The 18,475-nt window shown below is 46.3% G+C and overlaps 1 protein-coding gene across 1 annotated transcript in view; it reads left to right on the top strand.

Moving 5' to 3' along the window:
- The window catches only part of PPP1R14C (protein phosphatase 1 regulatory inhibitor subunit 14C), an 88,976-nt gene extending 83,294 nt beyond the window's left edge, over window positions 1-5,682 (top strand). The window contains exon 4 of the mRNA XM_019431753.2: window positions 4,097-5,682. Coding sequence (XP_019287298.2) covers window positions 4,097-4,171 — 75 coding nt within the window. The 3' untranslated portion in view covers window positions 4,172-5,682. The remainder of the gene's footprint in view (window positions 1-4,096) is intronic.
- The last annotated feature ends 12,793 nt before the right edge of the window (window positions 5,683-18,475 follow it).

Genomic DNA, 18,475 nt, shown 5'->3' with positions numbered 1-18,475 from the left:
GAGGGAGACTCAGAATCTGAAGCAGGCTCCAGGCTCCGAGCTGTCAGCACAGAGCCCGACATAGGGCTTGAACTCACAAACCATGAGATCATGACCTGAGCCGCAGTCGGATGCCCAACTGACTGAGCCACCCAGGCGCCCCATCTTGCATTCTTATCTTTATAAAATCCACTCTCCACGTGGCAGTCAAAGGGATCTTTTAAAAACCGAAATCAGATGATGTTGTTTCCCTACTTGAAAGTCTCCAGTGGCTTTCCATTGCATCAAGAATATTCTCTCAACACCTCATACGGCCAGTAAGGCCCTGGCAAGCTGACCCTAGCACCCTACTCATCTTGGCCTTTCCATACCAGGAACACCCACTCCCTTGCTTGTTTCTCTGCAGGGCGTTTGCACATGTGTGATGACCCAGGCCCCCAGACTTCCCCTGAGCTGGCCTCTCTATTAATTTAGATCTCACATCAGATATCATTTCCTCAATGGGCAGCCTTTCTCTGACTAAATTAGTGTCCCCAACCTAAGTCTGAGTGATCTGTTTTGGAAGTAAATGAGATATATTGTTACTTACGTAGAGAATTTTTAAATAATATGAACAAGAGACATCAAAGTATTTTTGATTACAGATTCTTGAATCTTCTTTGAGAATTATCTGTAATCAGTAAAATCCTTCAGTGCAAGTTTCTGTATGGAGAATAAATATTGGTCTTGCTGTTTTTTTTAACTTAGCTGAGCACCTCATTATGCAAATTTAACGAACACTTTAAAAATATGTATAATACGGTCTATTAAGTTACAGGCGTAAATTACACTAGTATAAAATTTCAGAGATTTGTTGATGTTAATATATTATAAATACAAGTTATTTGTTGAAATTTTTAATCAGTAAGATTACTGCACATCATGATTTTTTGAGAAAATTTGAATGTGATTTAAATTACCAAATTGCTTTTGTCTTGAAGAAGAAAGGTCGGTAGCTTAGGGTATATTATTCCTTATGATATTTAATCTTTATTTTTATAATGAACTTTATGCAAAATATGTTATAGAAATAGTGTAGGATAAATGATAGGATTTGTAATTCTGACCTTGGCAATAAAAGAAAAAGAAAAAGGAAATCTACACTGAAATGTTAAAGTTCATACAGCAGTCATTTGAGTAACAGTTTCCAAAAACAATGAAACTGAAACTGTGTGTCTCACATTACACTGTCTAAACCACATAGCAGGGGGCGAAATAGATGTGCACTTAATTCACAAAATGAAAATTGAAAATAAGTGTGAAAACTCGGCATTACTTTTTTAAATTTTTTTAAAAATGTTTTTATTTTTGAGACAGAGAGAAACAGAGCATGAGCAGGGGAGGGGCAGAGAGAGAGGGAGACACAGAATCCGAAGCAGGCTCCAGGCTCTGAGCTGTCACCACAGAGCCTGACGCGGGGCTTAAACTCACGGACTGGGAGATCATGACCTGAGCCGAACTCGGACGCTCAACTGACTGAGCCACCCAGGCGCCCCTTAAATTTTTTTAATGTTTATTTTTGAGAGAGAGAGAGACAGAACGCCAGCAGAGGTGGGCAGAGAGAGAGGGAGATCCAGAATCCGAAACAGGCTCCAGGCTCTGAGCTGTCAGCACAGAGCCTGACGCAGGGCTTGAACTCACGGACTGTGAGATCATGACCTGAGTTGAAGTCGGACGCTTAACCGACTGAGCCACCCAGGTGCCCCCAAAACTCGGCATTATTTTAGAAAACTCTTTAGATTAGATACAATAGTGCTCGCAAAGTTAAAATAGGGCCTCATTTTACTCATATGTGTTCCATTCTGCCCAAGGTCAGAAGTGGCAGGGATGAAAATGTTTTTATCCTTTGACCCCTTTCTGGGTAGCTCTCCAAAGAGAATAATCTAAATTGCAGATTCATGGGGCGCCTGGGTGGCGCAGTCGGTTAAGCGTCCGACTTCAGCCAGGTCACGATCTCGCGGTCCGTGAGTTCGAGCCCCGCGTCAGGCTCTGGGCTGATGGCTCGGAGCCTGGAGCCTGTTTCCGATTCTGTGTCTCCCTCTCTCTCTGCCCCTCCCCCGTTCATGCTCTGTCTCTCTCTGTCCCAAAAATAAATAAAAAAAAAAACGTTGGAAAAAAAAAAAATAAATAAATAAATTGCAGATTCATGCGCCGACATGTTAGTTGTGGCTTTGTTTATAATTCTGGAAAGTCAGGCACCAACCAAACATCCAGTGATGGAGAAATTAAGCGGAGTGTAGAATATCCATATAATAAAGGATCATATAACCACTGAAGTTAATTGTTAGGAAGACTAATGTTGTGGGAGAAAGCTGACATAATGACATAATGCTAACTTGAAGAAAAGGACATATTTATACGGTGTGATCTCAATTAGGTAAAACACGGTTTTCATAGGAGAAAATATATTAGTGGTTCATTCTGAGGAGTAATTGTTGCTGGCTTATATTTTCTAAGTTGTTTAGGAAAATCATACAACTTTATAATAGCAAAAACATCACCAAAAAAAAAAAAAAAAAAGAAATTTGGTGGCTAACAAAATCCTAAATGTTTAAGCTTATTGTGTTTTAGAGCTGGAGAGTGGTTGCAGAGATCACTTGGCCTGGGAGGCCATGACTAAGCGTTGTGGTTGGTAGGAGAATTTACGAGTGGTTCCTCACAAGGCCAAGTGGAGAGGAAGATTTCTCAGTGGTTTTGCTCTTGGTAAATTCCCGACGTACTCGGTTCTGTCATTCACTGACTGCTACTTGCTGGTCAGAAAGTTTGGCTGTCCGCTTCTTCTGTGACAAATATAAAATAGAAAGACAAGGTAATTATTACCTAATAAATGGGATTTTTGGAGCAGCCCAAAATTTTAAGTCATAAGGCAACAATGAAAGATTCCTGAAGGCCTCAAGTGGGAACTGTTCTACATTGTTCTTCGATCTTTGGGTGTCCATCTATGAATAGGATGTGAAATCATTTTAGTTGGTCTCCCTCTGCATTACCTTTTAAATGAAATTAGAATAGAACAGAAAAGGGGCGCCTGGGTGGCTCGGTCGGTTAAGTGTCCGACTTTGGCTCAGGTCACGATCTCATGGTATGTGAGTTCGAGCCCTGCGTGATCTCACGGTATGTGAGTTAGAGCCCCGTGTCGAGCCCTGTGCCGACAGTTCGCAGCCTGGGGCCTGCTTGGGGTTCTGTGTCTCCCTCTGTCTCTGCCCCTCCCCTGCTCACACTTTCTCTCTCTCTCTCTCTCAAAATAACAAGTAAACATTAAAAAAATGTTTAAAAAAAGAATAGAAAATATAGAGTGTATTATGTACATTAAGTATTTGTTCTTTAGATTTTTATTTCAGGTATGTGTCTGTATGTACTGGATTGTAAATATAAAATGTGTGTGGCTTTCAAAGAAAACGGATCTGTAGTCAAAAAAGTCAAAAGACTCTTCTTTCTGAGATGTAGATCAGTGGTTCTCAGTGTGGAACCAGCAGCAGGTTACCTGGGAGCCTGTCAGAGATGCACATTCTCACCCCCCGCCCAGAACGACTGAGTCAGAAATTCTTGGGCCCAGCACTCTGTGGTTTAATAAGTCCCCTGGTGATTCTGATGAGGACTTACATTCGAGAACCGCTGTTCAAGCCTTGCTGTTCCGGGGGCGGTCCAGAGACCGACACTGGCATCAGCTGGCAGCCAGTGAGAGATACAGACTTTCAGACCCCAACCTGGGCCTACTAAGTCAGAACCCACAAGCTCTCTGGGTGATTCGTATGCTCATGGTAAAGGTTTATTCAAGGTTGAGAAAGCTGATCTAAACCACATGTGCCTTTGGAGGCCAAATCAATAATGTCGGCGACTGAGAGCAGCCTGTGTTTTTCTCCCCCAAAGAGAGCGGCGGTGAGAAGGCATCACGATGTGAGGTTTAATTATGCTTCGTTGGTTTAAAAATGTCCTGGAGCGAACCAGCGAGGGTTAACCCATCCAACCAAACTCACCACCTACAGTTAACGGCAGTTGACCTCAATGACTTCAAGCAGATTTGAACCCCACGTTTTGGTAGAGCAAGCCTGCCAGATTAACTTCTTCTGCTCTCTTTTAGGAATTTATCCAGGAGCTGCTCTGTCGGATAAGAGGCATGAGAAAACTGAGTCCTCCGCAGAAGAAGACTGTATAATTCTAGCACAGGGTGGACCGTCCCAGAGACGAAGAAGGGGTCCTGGGATTTGGGCTTCATGAAGACATTTATTAAAGACCAGTTGCCCTGATGAGAACCTTTTCTTTGGGGGAGGGGGTGTCTATTAGACATTTATTCAAGAGTGTTCCTTTTTTGTTTTAAAAGGTTTTGCTAGTGTAATATTTTAATAGCAAGGATATCACGACTCTGGTTTCAGCCCAACCAGGGGTATCAAACCAGGCAGACTTGGAAGAATGGGCTGGGCCAGGCACCGTTTTCTTTGAGAAATCAGAGGTTTAGGACCTAACTATACAGGGATGATGGTTTTCTTACAGCTAGTTTGGTAACACTTTTTCCTAAGTTGTACAACTGTCTCAGATGTCGAATTTCTTGTATATATCTCCACACGACTAAGTTAAAATGTAGATGTGAGTTTTATTTCACACCGATGGAATAAACTTGTGGTTTTCCTTTCACTGGAGGTCACAGTACCTGTGTGTTCAAGAGGTCACGAGACACTCTTCACGTGACCTGCTGCTGACCTTCAACATTCACTTCATGCACCAAAGTGAACGAAGTCAGTGTATCCGTTATTTTCATGAGCTACGCCACAAAAAGTCGAGTTGGTCAAGGGCTTAAATTCATGGACTTCATATTATTTCATTATTTGGGATGCTTTGCCAGGTCACGTCCTTATTGCCTCGTTTGTGGTCTTGTAAAGTTTTATGAACCCTTAATTTGAAGAACTATTCAGATGTCTAGAGAAATGCCCATGCTGAGTGGTGTTTTGCAGTGGAAAAAGGAAGCACCGTGTAGCAATTAATTCTCTGCTTTCAACCAAATACTGTGTATTATTCTCTCCCCACGAAAGCAGGTTGTAAGGAACGTTAGCAAATTGGGTATCATCCTCCTTAGAAGTAGATCTGGTCCCTTCCGTCCCCGGACAGCATTAGACCAGAGCAGGCGAACCGAGTGTTGAATACCGTAGAGGTGAGAAAGCTTCACCTTCTCTCAAGAGAGTTGATCCAGGGGCATTTGCTCGTGTGGAAGGGGGGTGGAGATTGTGTTTTTGGTTGTCTTGTTGGCCTGTGGTGAGGATTCCGGCTCCGGGCCCTAATCGTGCACCCCGGGCTCCTTGCTTGGAGCTAGGCGTGGGGCACCAGCCCTGCCCCTCTCTGTTATATATCAGCTCCCTGGAGAAGGGTCGACATTCAGATGGATGTGGGCTGGGTAAAAGGTCAGAGTAGAAACTCTTCCTTCCCCCCAGGAGGCCTCCACCGCCTCCCCACAGAAACCCCACTTACTGTAAGATGTCTCTAGTTGGCCCTGTCCGAGGACAAGGGTCAAACATTTTATATCAAGGGTGCTCTGAACATATTTTATTTTTTAAAAGAACTATGTTTGTGAATTTTATGTATACTGGCAAGCTTTCGAAAACGTATTTAATTTTGTAATGTTTACCAATGATTTATTTACAAGCTATTTACTCAAATAAATGGAGCTGCTTACAACTCTGCGTACACATTTCATTGCAAAACACGTTAAAATGATCACTTTACTCTGTGAGGTGTTCTGTGGACAGGGGTACCAAGCACTTCCATCTGGCTTTTCGTTTTCGAGGTGTTTTCGGGCATCTGATCCTGGCTCTCTCCTGATGGAAGCAGAGTTGCTGGAAAACACTCCTGGGCCGGGAAGGAAACAGATGAACTCTGTGTATTTGGTCCTGCCTGGACTCCATGCCAGCCCTCTCTCAGGCTATGTGCTTTGCATTTAACTAAAATTCCCTTTTCTCCATCTGATAGAAAGTCTCAAGAAAAATGGAAATCAATCAGATATTCCAATTATTGTTAGAATGCCGTGGACCCTATAAACGGGAAAATACCGAATTTGCAGGGTTTCCATGCAAATTGCAGGGTTTCCAGGCATCACTCATGCCTGACTGATGGGCTGGCTGGTTTAGATCCCGTCCTAAGTATGTCCAGACTTCTAGTATTTACCCCATCACAGAGTGTACCCACGGTATTATTACTGTCTAGTCACCTCTTTGTCTCTTCTGTTAGACTCTAGGATCCTTGAGATTGGGACTGAGTCTTAGAAATCAAGCACCCGCTCCTGAACTTGGCCCATCAAAGAGATCAATACGTGTTTGCTCACTGAATACATATGATACAAGATTCTTCGAGAAAACTCAACTGTTTCTTTCCTGGCTGGGAGAGTGGTTCTTAGGCCTGAATGTGCATTTGGATCACCTGGGAAGCTTTAAAAAGTTCTGACCAATTTCATCAGAATTTGAAGGAGCAGACCTTACGCATTTTTTTTTTTTTTTTACCCCCCAAACTCCTAGCTTGAGCACCAGCTGGCCCATTGGATCATTCTTGTGTAGACGAGCTTGACCTTACTGAGCTCAGCCAGCCATGTTTATGCTGTCACAGCATAAACTATTTCTCATTCTGTCTTCTGCTGGAGAGGAATTACAGCCCAGCACTAAGGGGAATGACTCCAAAGTATCCAGCTTCTAGTTCAGTACTTACCCGAGCATTGAGAAATCTGTTTATTTATCACTGTGCTAAGCACTTACATGCCTTATTTCAGTCCTGATATTTAGCTTTTTTTATTAAAAAACTTTTAATATTTATTTATTTTTGAGACAGAGAGAGAGAGCACAAGTAGGGGAGGGACAGAGAGAGAGACACAGAATCGGAAGCAGGCTCCAGGTTCCGAGCTGTCAGCACAGAGCCCGGCGCGGGGCTCGAACCCATGAGCCGTGAGATCATGACCGGAGCCGAAGTCATATGCTTAACTGACTGAGCCCCCTGGGTGCCCGGCCCTGATATTCATCTTAAGAGATAGGTTGCATTATCCTCATTTTACAGAAGAGAAAATAAAAGACGCATTGAACAGTTTACCGGAGGTCACATGTTTACCGGAGGGCTGCTGTCTGACTCTACGCCCCTCGACCATTAGGCTTTCCTGCCCCTTGCGGGGGGTTGCTCTCAGGTGCCCCGCGGGAGCGAAAGCTGGGAGCTGCATGTAAAGCAAGCTGAGCCCCTGAGCTGAGGGGCGGGGAGTGGGAAACTGTGGTGGGAGCCGTTCGGGTTCTCCCTCCCTCCTGAGGACAAGGCCTTCCGGCTCCTGAGGGTCGGTCGGTGCAGCCAGACTCCGTGCTGCGCCTCCATTTCCAGGCTCCCCTGACAAAAATCTCCTGGACTTGGCCTTGGCAGCTCAGCACGGAGTACTTCCCATCAGTTCCCAGAGGAGTCCAAATCGGGAGAAAGAACAGTTCGAGGACAGTGCTTTTCCATTCCCGTAACACACAGATACCTGAGTTCCATTTACTATCTAAAGTCCCCATAAAAGACGATGTGCTGTGCAGAATCACTACCAACAATCGACGGACACATGATGACATGGGCTCTTTCTAGGAAGGGGCACAGTGGTTGGAAACATGAGCTGATTTTGAGCCATGACTACCATGTCCGCAAGGACACTGACCGAAGGGGCAACCGCCGAGAGCAGCCAGGCTGGCCCAGGCACTTGGGCCACCGCTCGGGGAAGCAGGTAGGAGAGCCTCGGAGATGGCCCCTTCCCCTTTCATGCCGCAGGCGAGACTGCCGGTGGCGGCCAGAAATTCGCCCCATGGCTCGGTGCTTAGTTCGGCTCCCACCCAGCCCGCTGAGACGGTGTTTGCCACTCTTCCTGCTGTCCCTCCAGTGTCGTTCAGCGAGACGCCTGGGCCCTGAGCCAGCCTCCAATGTGACCGACAGCTTGGGGAAAGGCAGGCCCCACAGCCGAGGGGACACATCTCTATTCTCACATTGTTTTGGCTTCTGAGTCAAAGACCTGGGGATTCCCTCTTCTTCTCAGGGAAACTTCCGTGAGTGACGCCGCTTTGAAGGTGCTGTCTCCCCACCCCCACCCTCATTGTCTCCTCCTTTTCCCCTGTCTTTGGTCACTAGACTCAGGGCCCTCTAATGGCATAAATGGCCTAAGGGGGCCTGTAGATGTAGTACTAAGTAGACGCCGCCCCAGGAACAAGGTGTCAGGGAGGCGGGAACCCCTGGTCCGTGGTCGATCTAAAAAAAGAAAAAAAGAATTCAATGTATTTGGCGATTAGAACTTTGCGAAAGCCATTTTCAAACCGGACACAGCTAGGAAGACCAGTAGTTTCCCTCCACTGTTTTCCTCTTCTTGAATTTACTACCCCCAACGATCCTGCAGAGTTACTACCAAGAGTGAGTGCCGTTTCCTTTGGGATTTGGGATATCACTTACTGTGTGTTTGTAATTTGCCTGTGAAAAAATGGGTTGCTTCTCACAGTTCTCTCTGAGTGAGACCTATCCAGACTTCACGAAGTTCCTTCTGCCCCTATTCAGACACAACTGCCGGAAATGTTTCACTTTCTCAGTGTTCTCACGCCACCGTGGTGTCTCTTGACCGGGGATGAATTGTTTGTATAAGACTGGATCGCTCACCACTTTTCTTGGCTCTGCGGGTGTTCCCACACAACATGGCGGACAGGCATTTCAATAGAATACTGGTATCAAACCAACTACAGAGTAGGTTCTGGAAATCTGGTTTTTTGGTGCTTTCATTGGATCCATTGGATAAATCCGACCAGATTTATCTCTGGTACAGTTTTCCTTTGGCTTGTGGCTCTTTAATTAGAGTGTTGACTCTGCTGGATGGCCTTCTTTGGGCCAACCTTGTTCTGATAGATTCTAGGGGTAGGTAGTCCTAACAAGGATACGAGGGTAAAGAAAAGTGCACTTTTCACACCACGGCTGTATAGACTTGATCTCATTTATATGCATATTTTTAATCCAGTGTTATCGTTGTTGGAAGACAGTTCTACGCAGGTCTCTTACGTTCCTGTAGGTCTTAATTAACGTCAGGATTGGAAGCTAGAGATCAAGTTCCTCCCTCTAGAGCAAAGAGCAGGCAGGCTTCTGCCTGTTATAAAGGATGTTTCAGTGCAGAGTTTTCTCTCCTACGATGCCACCCACGGCATGTACAATGTCATCTAGTCTTCTTTACAAACCCCTGGGGGAATTGGCTCTGGAGAAATTGACACCAAAAAGTGTTGCTCCTCTGGCTACTGCTGTTGCTGTGAGTAACAAACCATCTCTTCTCTCTGACCCCGCAGTGTTATGTCTGGTGCCTTCATGAAACTGTGGCAGGCCAACCTGCCAGCCACAGGAGGGTCAAACCAGAGACCCTACGCGAGTGTAGACGATGGCCATTCTTCTCGGTCTCTTTCAGTATGACTTGTATCATTTTTATAACTAGTAGATACCTTCCTAGGTTTAGACCCTAATTTGAGGAATCATTTTCAACTAGGTAGGGTCAGAAGTTTCTTTTAAAGAGATTTCATGCCTGCAAATGGCTGTTCTGTAGTTTACTTTCACAAGAGCCACTTTCTCTCTTCCTCCCTGTTAGCAACAAAAAGGGAACGCTGTCTGGTGGAGGGCAGGGAAAACGGGCCGATGGAAGAGAGGGGCACACCTGCTTCCCAGCAAAAGGGCACCGTGGAGTGACATGGAGAAGGCCAGCAAACGGCAGTTCTTGCCTCAAATCTCTCTCTTAAATATGAGCCTAAATAATCTGAGCAGCACATTATCGCTGGCTATTTTGAAGTTCCCAGATTAAACTCCCAAAGCAGTTTTGTGACCATAATTTATTTGCGTATCACAGTCCACCCAGTCGTCTATGAAACTAAAAATAGAAAATGAGCTCATGGAGTATCTGGTGCTACCAGATTGGCTCTTGTCCATTCGCAGGGTGGTTCATAGAAAGTGCGATCCGACACACCCTTCTGGGTCACGAGTTGCCTGAGAGGAAGTGATTTACTATTGGGTGTTTCTATTGTTAGTAGCAGGAAAATGTTCCCTTGCTGTCGATTAGATTCGTAAAAGGGGACATTACTGACAAAGCCCCCTTTCTGATCGCTTGTGGATACAGAGAGAGATAGGAACATTCATCCTTTAAAAAAAATTTTTTTTAATGTTTTCTTTATTTTTTGAGAGAGAGAGAGAGACAGAGTGCGAGTGAGGGAGGGGCAGAGAGAGGGAGACACAGAATCCGAAGCAGGTTCCAGGCTCCGAGCTGTCAGCACAGAGCCCGACGTGGGGCTCGAACCCACGAACTGTGAGATCATGACCTGAGCCGAAGTCGGACGCTTAACCGACTGAGCCACCCAGGCACCCCAGATCATTAATCTTTAAAAAATATTTTTATGGCACTTAACACGGAACCTCACTCTTTTTAGCAGTAATCCCAACAGGGGGACCCAAAATGTACAATCTATAGTGTAGGTATGCATCATTTCAAAAGCATACCCCAAAGCCCTAGAGAATTACCTCTTTCTGAAATTGGTGATGGGTGAGAAGTTAAATAAAACCTCCCAAACTTGGGGGGAAAAAGCATAGTTTTTTTTTTCACTCTTGAATCTTATTTTCTGTTCCAAACATGTGTGCAGAGAACTCCCTGCCAATGTCTTTAAGCTAAGAGTTCCTATTGCTACAGCTCATGTAGGCTTAGGAGGTCCTCAAGACCTCCGAAACTTTGCAGGAGAGAGAGAGAGAGAGAGAGAGAGAGCAGGAGAGAGAGAGCCACACACAGAGCAACAAAGAGAGATCATGTGCCAGAGAGAGTGCCAGAAACTGGAAGGACACGGAAAGTGGCAGAGAGGCATGAACAGTTTGGAGAGAAGAGGGTCTGTGCTATCACTGGGTTCTCAAAATGTCCATACCTAGAACTGGTGAAGAACCTGGAAGTCTGGAGGCCACAGCCACGCAGGAAGCTGGTGTCCCAGAATAGCCGGTGGCAAGCCCAGCCTCCCCTCCTTGGCCTCGTTTCCCGATCTCCTGGATGGGGATCCAATCCAATCTCCTTCCTGGATTCCCCTGCCTGGATTTCCCAATCCCTTTCCTCCCCCTCATGCTCAGATGCTCCACTTTGCTGAATTCCTTCATGGATGATAGAATCTCCCAGAGATGATAGAATCTCCCAGCCCGCCTGGCAGAGACGCCTGGAAGGGGGCTGGTCCCGTACCCCCTCGTGTGCATGCACCGGCTTGTTCAGGAGGTAGATTCCAGGTGTCTTTCCTCCTCTGCTTTCCGGGATTGGTTCCGTGCATGGATTCCCTTGATCACAAGCCTTTCGAGTAGATTCACCTCCAACATGCCCAGCTTCACAGTCTATTTCTCTTCTCTCTCTCTCTCTCTCTCTTTTTTTTTTTTGGCAATTTTATTTTCTATGGTAAAATATACGTAACACAAAATGTAACATTTTAGCCATTTTCAAGCATACAGTTCTGTAGCATTAAGTACATTCACATTATTATGCAACCATCAGTTACCATCCGTCTCCATAACTTTTCCAACTTCTCCAACTGAAACTCTCTGCCCATTAAATGGTAACTCCCCATTCACCCTCCCCTCAACCCAAGGTCACCACCAATGTAGTTTCTGTCGCTCTGAGACTGACCACTCCAGGTCCAACCTGTAAGCGGGATCTCATATTTGTCCTTCTCCGTCTGGCTTCTTTCACTGGGCATAATAGCTTCAAGATTCACCCATGCTGTGGGGCGCACGGGTGGCTCAGTAGGTTAAGCATCCGGCTCTTGATTTCGGCTCGGGTCACGATCTCATGGTTTGTGAGTTCGAGCCCCACGTCGGGCTCTGCGCTATGTCAGCATGGAGCCTGCTTGGAATTCTCTCTCCCTCTCTCTCTGCCTCTGCCCCACTCGTGCTCTCTCTTTCTCTCTCTCTCTCAAAATAAAGAAATAAGCAAAAAAATTCATGCGTATAAAAAAAGATTCACCCACGTTGTCGGAATTTTTTTCCCCTCTTTCAGGTTCAGTCTATTTCAACTGATGATGCCATTGCCTAAGCAGCACACCCTGTGTTGTGAAAGGGCACCTGCAGGAAAATCTTTCCACACCTTAACCCCTGCTCCCACTCACTTCTGCAATCTTGTTTAGGTGATCAAGCAAATTGAGACAAGCATGTGAATACTGGTGAACAGTCCCGGGGGGGAGGGGGGAGGAAAAGAAGGTAAGAACAGTGACTTGCCCCTTGACAAACCACTTCTTCTGTGCATCGTTGTGTTGTTTCATAGGTGTGCAAAGGAAGAAAGCTCTTGTGTTATATTTGGGCCGGGAATTTAAATTCTATAAAATATTTGATACCTTCTAAGAGGAAGTAAGCTCTTAACTGTTTCTGCTCATGTATTATCATGAGTCTCATTTAATCCAAAGCACTGTTCCATCATTTATGATCTTAATATGGCAGAAATACTAAAGGTACGTCTTCTTTTTAAACTTGTTTTTTAAAGTTTATTTATTATTGAGAAAGAGAGAGAGCGCACCAGCTGGGGAGAGGCGCAGAGAGAGGGAGACCCAGAATCCGAAGCAGGGTCCAGGCTCTGAGCCATCAGCACAGGGCCCGATGCGGGGCTCGAACTCATGAACTGTGAGATCATGACCTGGGCCGAAGTCAGACACTTAACTGACTGAGCCACCCAGGTGCCCCAAGGTACTTCTTAATGCCACTACACAGATCAGTTGCATATGTGACGTTAGCAGCAGAAATTGCCCCGTCTAAGTGCTTGCTCACCCTTCTACCGCCTGCGATTCAGAATGCCTCATCCACCCGTATTATGAACCAGAAAAAGCCGTGTCTCTAATGAGCCCCAGAGCCAGAAGGCAGAGGCCCTGAAAGAGCTGGAACTCCCCCTGTGACCAACAGTAAGTATCAAACTTCATGTTCATTCAGTGATGACTGTCCAGGGAAAAACAAGTGGAAATAAAGGGGCTTTCAAATCATAACCAGTAATCAACCCAATATCTCCCTCAGGTACTAACTTCATTACAAGGGAGTCATAATTTTTGTGTTGTCAGTTTTTGCAAAAGTCCTTGGAGGTTATTCATGGACAATCAGCAAAGTCTATGTTAATGTCTGCTGTGGATTAGGGAAGGATGTTTTGTGACCAACTTTTCAGATGCTTCTATTGAATTGGCCGAGATTGCAGGTTTCATTGGGTTCCACTCAAGGCTCCATAAAAGCTTTCAAATTACCTGTCCGTGTCAGAGTGAACCGTCTCCTCAAGAAGGTGGACAAAGCTTGCCCACCATACCACATATCAGGCTTTTAAGATAATGCTACGGCTCCCTCTGTCCTCCTCCTGAATGGTGACCCGGAGGCTAAGCTATGTGTCCCGTGTTTTGAAAGAAAGAATCCTCTAGGGAACAGGCTTAGAGTTGGTAGAGTTGGTGGTGTTAGCAGGCACCAGCCAGTGAGGATTCAGCTGCCACGGGAGGTCTCGTGCCCCGCCCTCCTTCCTCTGGAATACTGCAGTCCCCCCACCACATCAGTGCTGGGGACCCCGTGATTGGACATCCACGCTCCCTCAACGTTGCCCACACATACCCCTGGCAGGAGCCTTAAACTGTAATCATCTTTGCTTTCGTCCAATTCCTTATTGAAGGGGAGGGTCTGGGTACGTGAGGCTGGGAGGGCTAGTTAAAGGTGGGGAATGGGGACCACCAATGGCCATTGAATGTCAGTTGTCTGCACCAGCCCTGTGATGTGAGCAGTATGATATCCCATTTACAATTAGGAGCCAGGCTGAGAGAACGTCAAACTCTTTGCCAAAAGACGGACCAGGATAGGCAATATAAACTGATACCATACTTTAGGAGGGCAACTTAGAAATATTTATTAAGGGGCCCCTGGGTGGCTCAGTCAGTTGAGTGTCCGACCCTCGATTTTGGCGCAGTTCATGATCCCAGGGTGGTGAGATCGAACCTTGCAACCGGACTCCGTGCTGAGCTTGGAGCCTGCTTAGGATTCTCCCTGTCCCTCCCCCTCTGCCCCTCCCCCTCCCTCTCTCCTGCTTTCTCTCTCTCTCTCTCAAAAAGAGAATAGAAATATTGATTAAAATATAAAACGTTAATATTTTTTGCTTCAATAGTTATATTTTTAAAAATGTAACTAATACTTGTACAAATATACCCATACAGTTTCTTTGTGACAGTGTTTTTGTAATAGAGAAAAATGGAAACCAACCTATGCCTGTCAATAAACATATAGTTTTAAGAAGAATGATACACCAACAAGGTGTTGGTTACCAAGAGAGCAGAGGAAATTATAGCAAAGGATTTAATATAATCTTATTTTTTATTAATTTTTTAATGCTTATTTATTTATTTATTTATTTGATTTTTTTAACGTTTATTTATTTTTGAGACAGAGAGAGACACAGCATGAACGGGGGAGGGGCAGAGAGAGAGGGAGACACAGAATCAGAAGCAAGCTCCAGGCTCTGAGCCATCAGCCCAGAGCCCGACGCAGGGCTCGAACTCGCGGACCGCGAGATCGTGACCTAAGCTGAAGTTGGACGCTTAACCGACTGAGCCACCCAGGCGCCCCAATGCTTATTTATTTTTGAGAGAAAGAAAGAGAGAGAGAGAGAGAGAGAGAGAGAGAGAGAGACAGAGCATGAATAGGGGAGGGGCAGAGAGCGAGGGAGACACAGAATCCCAAGCAGGCTCCAGGCTCTGAACTGTCAGTACAGAGCCCCATGCGGGGCTCGAACTCGTGAGCTGTGAGATCATGACCTGAGCTGCAGTCGGATGCTCAACTGACTGAGCCACCCAGGCGCCCCAATGTAATCCCATTTTTTATGCGAATCCCATATACATAAGATTATATACATTTTAAAAAGTGGAAGAATACTTTGTCATCAATAGTTATCTTGGGGTAAGCATATAGGGTCAGGTGTGGGGGAGACCACTTACGGTTGATTACATTTCTGTAGCGTTGAGTATTGAGTATTGAGTATTGAGTAAGACATCGTTGTGCAAGGTGCCTCACCCAGTGCCCCTGGGAACCTCGTACCTGTGTTCGGGGCTGGCCAAGCATGGTCCGCACTGCCTAGACTGTGTGCTTGGGCCCGGGGGACTGCACAGAGGGTCTGGAAGTTTCCAAAAGGCCCTGGCCGAGAAGGTTTAGCCAGAGGCATTTTTCTTCTGAGAGAAGAGGCCGATGGTCAATTGGAACCCAGTTTCCTGATCCCCAAAGGGCGTCTGTGGGGAATGTGACAAAACAGGACGAAAATAGCATCCAGCTCCAGCAGGAAAGTTTAGGGCAGACCCCGAGAGTGCAGGGGTAAAACTTATCCCTAAAGACGTGGTGAAGAATTGGGGGGAGGGGGAGGGGTTTGTGTTTTCCCCCAGAATGGTCCCAGAGCAATGGTGGCTGGAGCGGGCCCAAGATGGCTCTTCCATTGTTCATCTCGGATAACTCCGGGCAGCGTGCCTCCGGCGCCTGCGTGTTCTGCTCGTCCAGCGCCCACGGCTACATGCTTTTACCCAGGGGCACTGTCATTGCTGCCAAACCCGCCCCGAGCAAGTGATGGTGACATCAGCTACCTTTCAGTGAGTCCCCTCTATGCGGATGCATTTGGATACGAGCTGTACTTGCCTCACGAAGCTGTGGTGGGTCCCGTTACCTAGATAAGGAAACTGAGGCTTGGAGAGGTTAAATAGCCTGAGGCCACACAGCCAGTGGATGGGAAAGATTCCATTTCAAGGTTGGCCGTCTGAGTACAAAGCCAATTCTGCCCAACTGTGTGTAGTTTGTAGTTACAAATTGAACCGAGTTTCCAAGTTGGATGGTCCTCTGAGCTAGGAAGTGGGGGCCATCATGTCCTTTGGCTCCTGTCTTGTGATACAGGCCTCTCCAAAGTATGGGCATCTCTCAGCATTGACAATAAAAGCTAGCGAAACGAAGCATATATTGAGGGAGGCCCCGGGCGCTAGATTAAGCAGTCTGTGATTCTCGTTTGTTCATCTGAACATTTCCTTCCCGAGATACTTCACACGAGGCAAATACGGCAGGGGAGGGCCTGGCTCAGAAAAACACCCTAGTGGCTGTGAGACAGAAAGCTGCAAGGGAGCGGGTGCAGAAGGGTCTGGTCTTTATTGTGATTCTCCTGTGGGCATCAGGTGGGCTCTGGGAGGTCGACAGAGTGAGAAGAACATTCGGATCTGTCACAACCCAGGCCGGTGTCCCTGGGCAAGTGATTCTGCCCAGGCATAGAAAGGAGCAAACGAGCAATTGATGCCAAAAAGTCCAGCCCCGGATAAACACGTGCAGCAGCAACGTAGTATGTTCATCAGATTGGAAGCTCGAGACGCTGCCCAGATGCGGTGCCTCTCACCCCCTCCCCCAACAGCACTGGGCTGGGAATCAGGCCTGAACGCTGCTCACTCTCTGTGATTTTCAGCACTGCCCTAAGGCCCGTCCCTTGCTTCCTTTATAAAGTGGGGAAATTACAGCATTAGATTTTGCATGTGTGTTAAGCCCTGTGTGCAGACACAAAGTACCTTGTTACTATTCTGTGATTAGGAAAATGCTGCACGTAGCTGCTTAGAATACTTTTCTTGCTCATTTCTGATTTAAAAAAATAATGATCACTACCCTTAAGACCTTTGTGTTTTCTCTTCCCTTTTGCTTCTTGGTCGGTTCCCGTGGTCCGTCTGATTCTGCCAAACCACAGTCGGGTGAAGCCGGGGGGAGCTCAATGGAGTTGAGGGTGCGTGGTAAGTCTTCAAGGCCATCTCTAGGAGTAACCCTGGAGCACCTGCCCATGAGGGACAAGCATCTGTACCCCAGAAATCTCAGGCTCTCGAATTCTGTAGTTAGATGCTCAGAGGAGTGGAAGATACTAGAGTTTTGATCCTTGTTGTCTGCATATTAGACTTTCTACTTTTTGAAAAATGTTTTTAATGTTTATTATCTACTTTTGAGAGAGAGAGAGAGAGAGCAGGGGAGGTGCAGAGAGAGATGGAGACACAGAATCCAAAGCAGGCTCCAGGCTCTGAGCTGTCAGCACAGAGCCTGACACAGGGCTCGAACCCACGATCCATGACATCATGACTCGAGTCGAAGTTGGACGCTTAAACCAGCTGAGCCACCCGGGCGCCCCCAGACTTTCTACTTTTATTATTCAAATGTATTTGTATTATTTCTCCCTCTTGGGGTCACATTTGGCCAGTGTATGAAGGCGGCAAGCTGAGCAAGAATTCTCAATCCAAAAGCCATCCCGGTGGGCCAAATTACAGGTGGGAAATGGCCCTCGGTATACCCGAGTTCAAAGAAGGAGAGCTTCATCTAACGAGGCACACCTGTGTTCCCCCAGCATTTCTCGGGGCCAGTGTTCTCAAATCAAGGACAAGGTTACGGAATATCATCTTTAATTACACCTGCAGTCAGCCCCTCTAGGGCTCTGTGCTGTGTTCACCTCTTGAATTATATACTCCAATTAGCAGAGACCTCCCTCTGGCCTCAAGGTTTCATTTGTAGGTCTCTCCTGTCTCTGGCAGCTCCAGTTTCTGGAAGCGTCATCTGTAGGATTTCTTTCCTGCTGCCTCAGCTTGCGTTCTTCCTTCTCCCAGCGACCTGTGGCTGTGAGCCAGCTAAGGGCAGAGGCTGCTCTCTCGTAACCCCCCTCCGCCTGCCCCCCACCCCCCCTGCTGGCTGTCTCTCCTGGCTCTTCCCTGAACTGGTCTCCACCTGTCCACAGTATTTTAATGAAGATGTTGCCCAGCATTTCCAGAAGGAAGCAACGTACCCTTTTTTAGCCAGAAAGTCTCAGGGGGAAAAGCATTTTTAGGAGAAGAAGAGCCTCCTTAATCAAACATGGACCCTGCTGACTTTTCCTCCTAAAACCAGAAAAATCCAGTTGATTTTTAAAATCTTCATTGCTCGATGAATCATTGGAAAAGAAGACAGAAAATAGGGAGTTTTCTTTCACGTGACCCACATATTAACCCTAAAAGGCTTTGGCTTCCTGGAATATCTATCAGGAAGGTCAACAGTAATTTTTTTTAAAAAACCGTTAAAAATAAATTATTTCTGGTGTACAGAAAAATCTAGGGAGTGATATCACAATACTGATTGCTCTATCGCACTCTATCATCTATCTATGTATCTACTTGTCATTCCAGATTATATCGAAGCCCTGGCTGACCCCTGCCTCTCCATCTGTATAGGCAGCTTTTAACGTGAATTTGAGATTTGTCCTTCCCATGGGGTTCTTCATAATTCCACTACTTATGGAAGTTCCACAAATGCGACTACGTGAAGAACTTCATGTCAATAGGATCACACTCCATTTCTCTATCTGCCACGTGCTTTTTACACGTGAGAATTTCCTGTCTTAATGCTCGTGGCCACCACATTTATTCTAAGGGAGGCGTCCATTTGCTCGCGGATTTAGGTCAGCTCTGACTTCTAGTGA

The sequence above is a fragment of the Panthera pardus genome, unplaced genomic scaffold (assembly GCF_024362965.1).
Source record: "Panthera pardus isolate Hobbes unplaced genomic scaffold, ASM2436296v1 HiC_scaffold_17, whole genome shotgun sequence".
NCBI classification, from domain to species: domain Eukaryota; kingdom Metazoa; phylum Chordata; class Mammalia; order Carnivora; family Felidae; genus Panthera; species Panthera pardus.
Note: the sequence above shows the minus strand (reverse complement) of the source record. Positions and strands in the feature narration are given on the sequence as shown.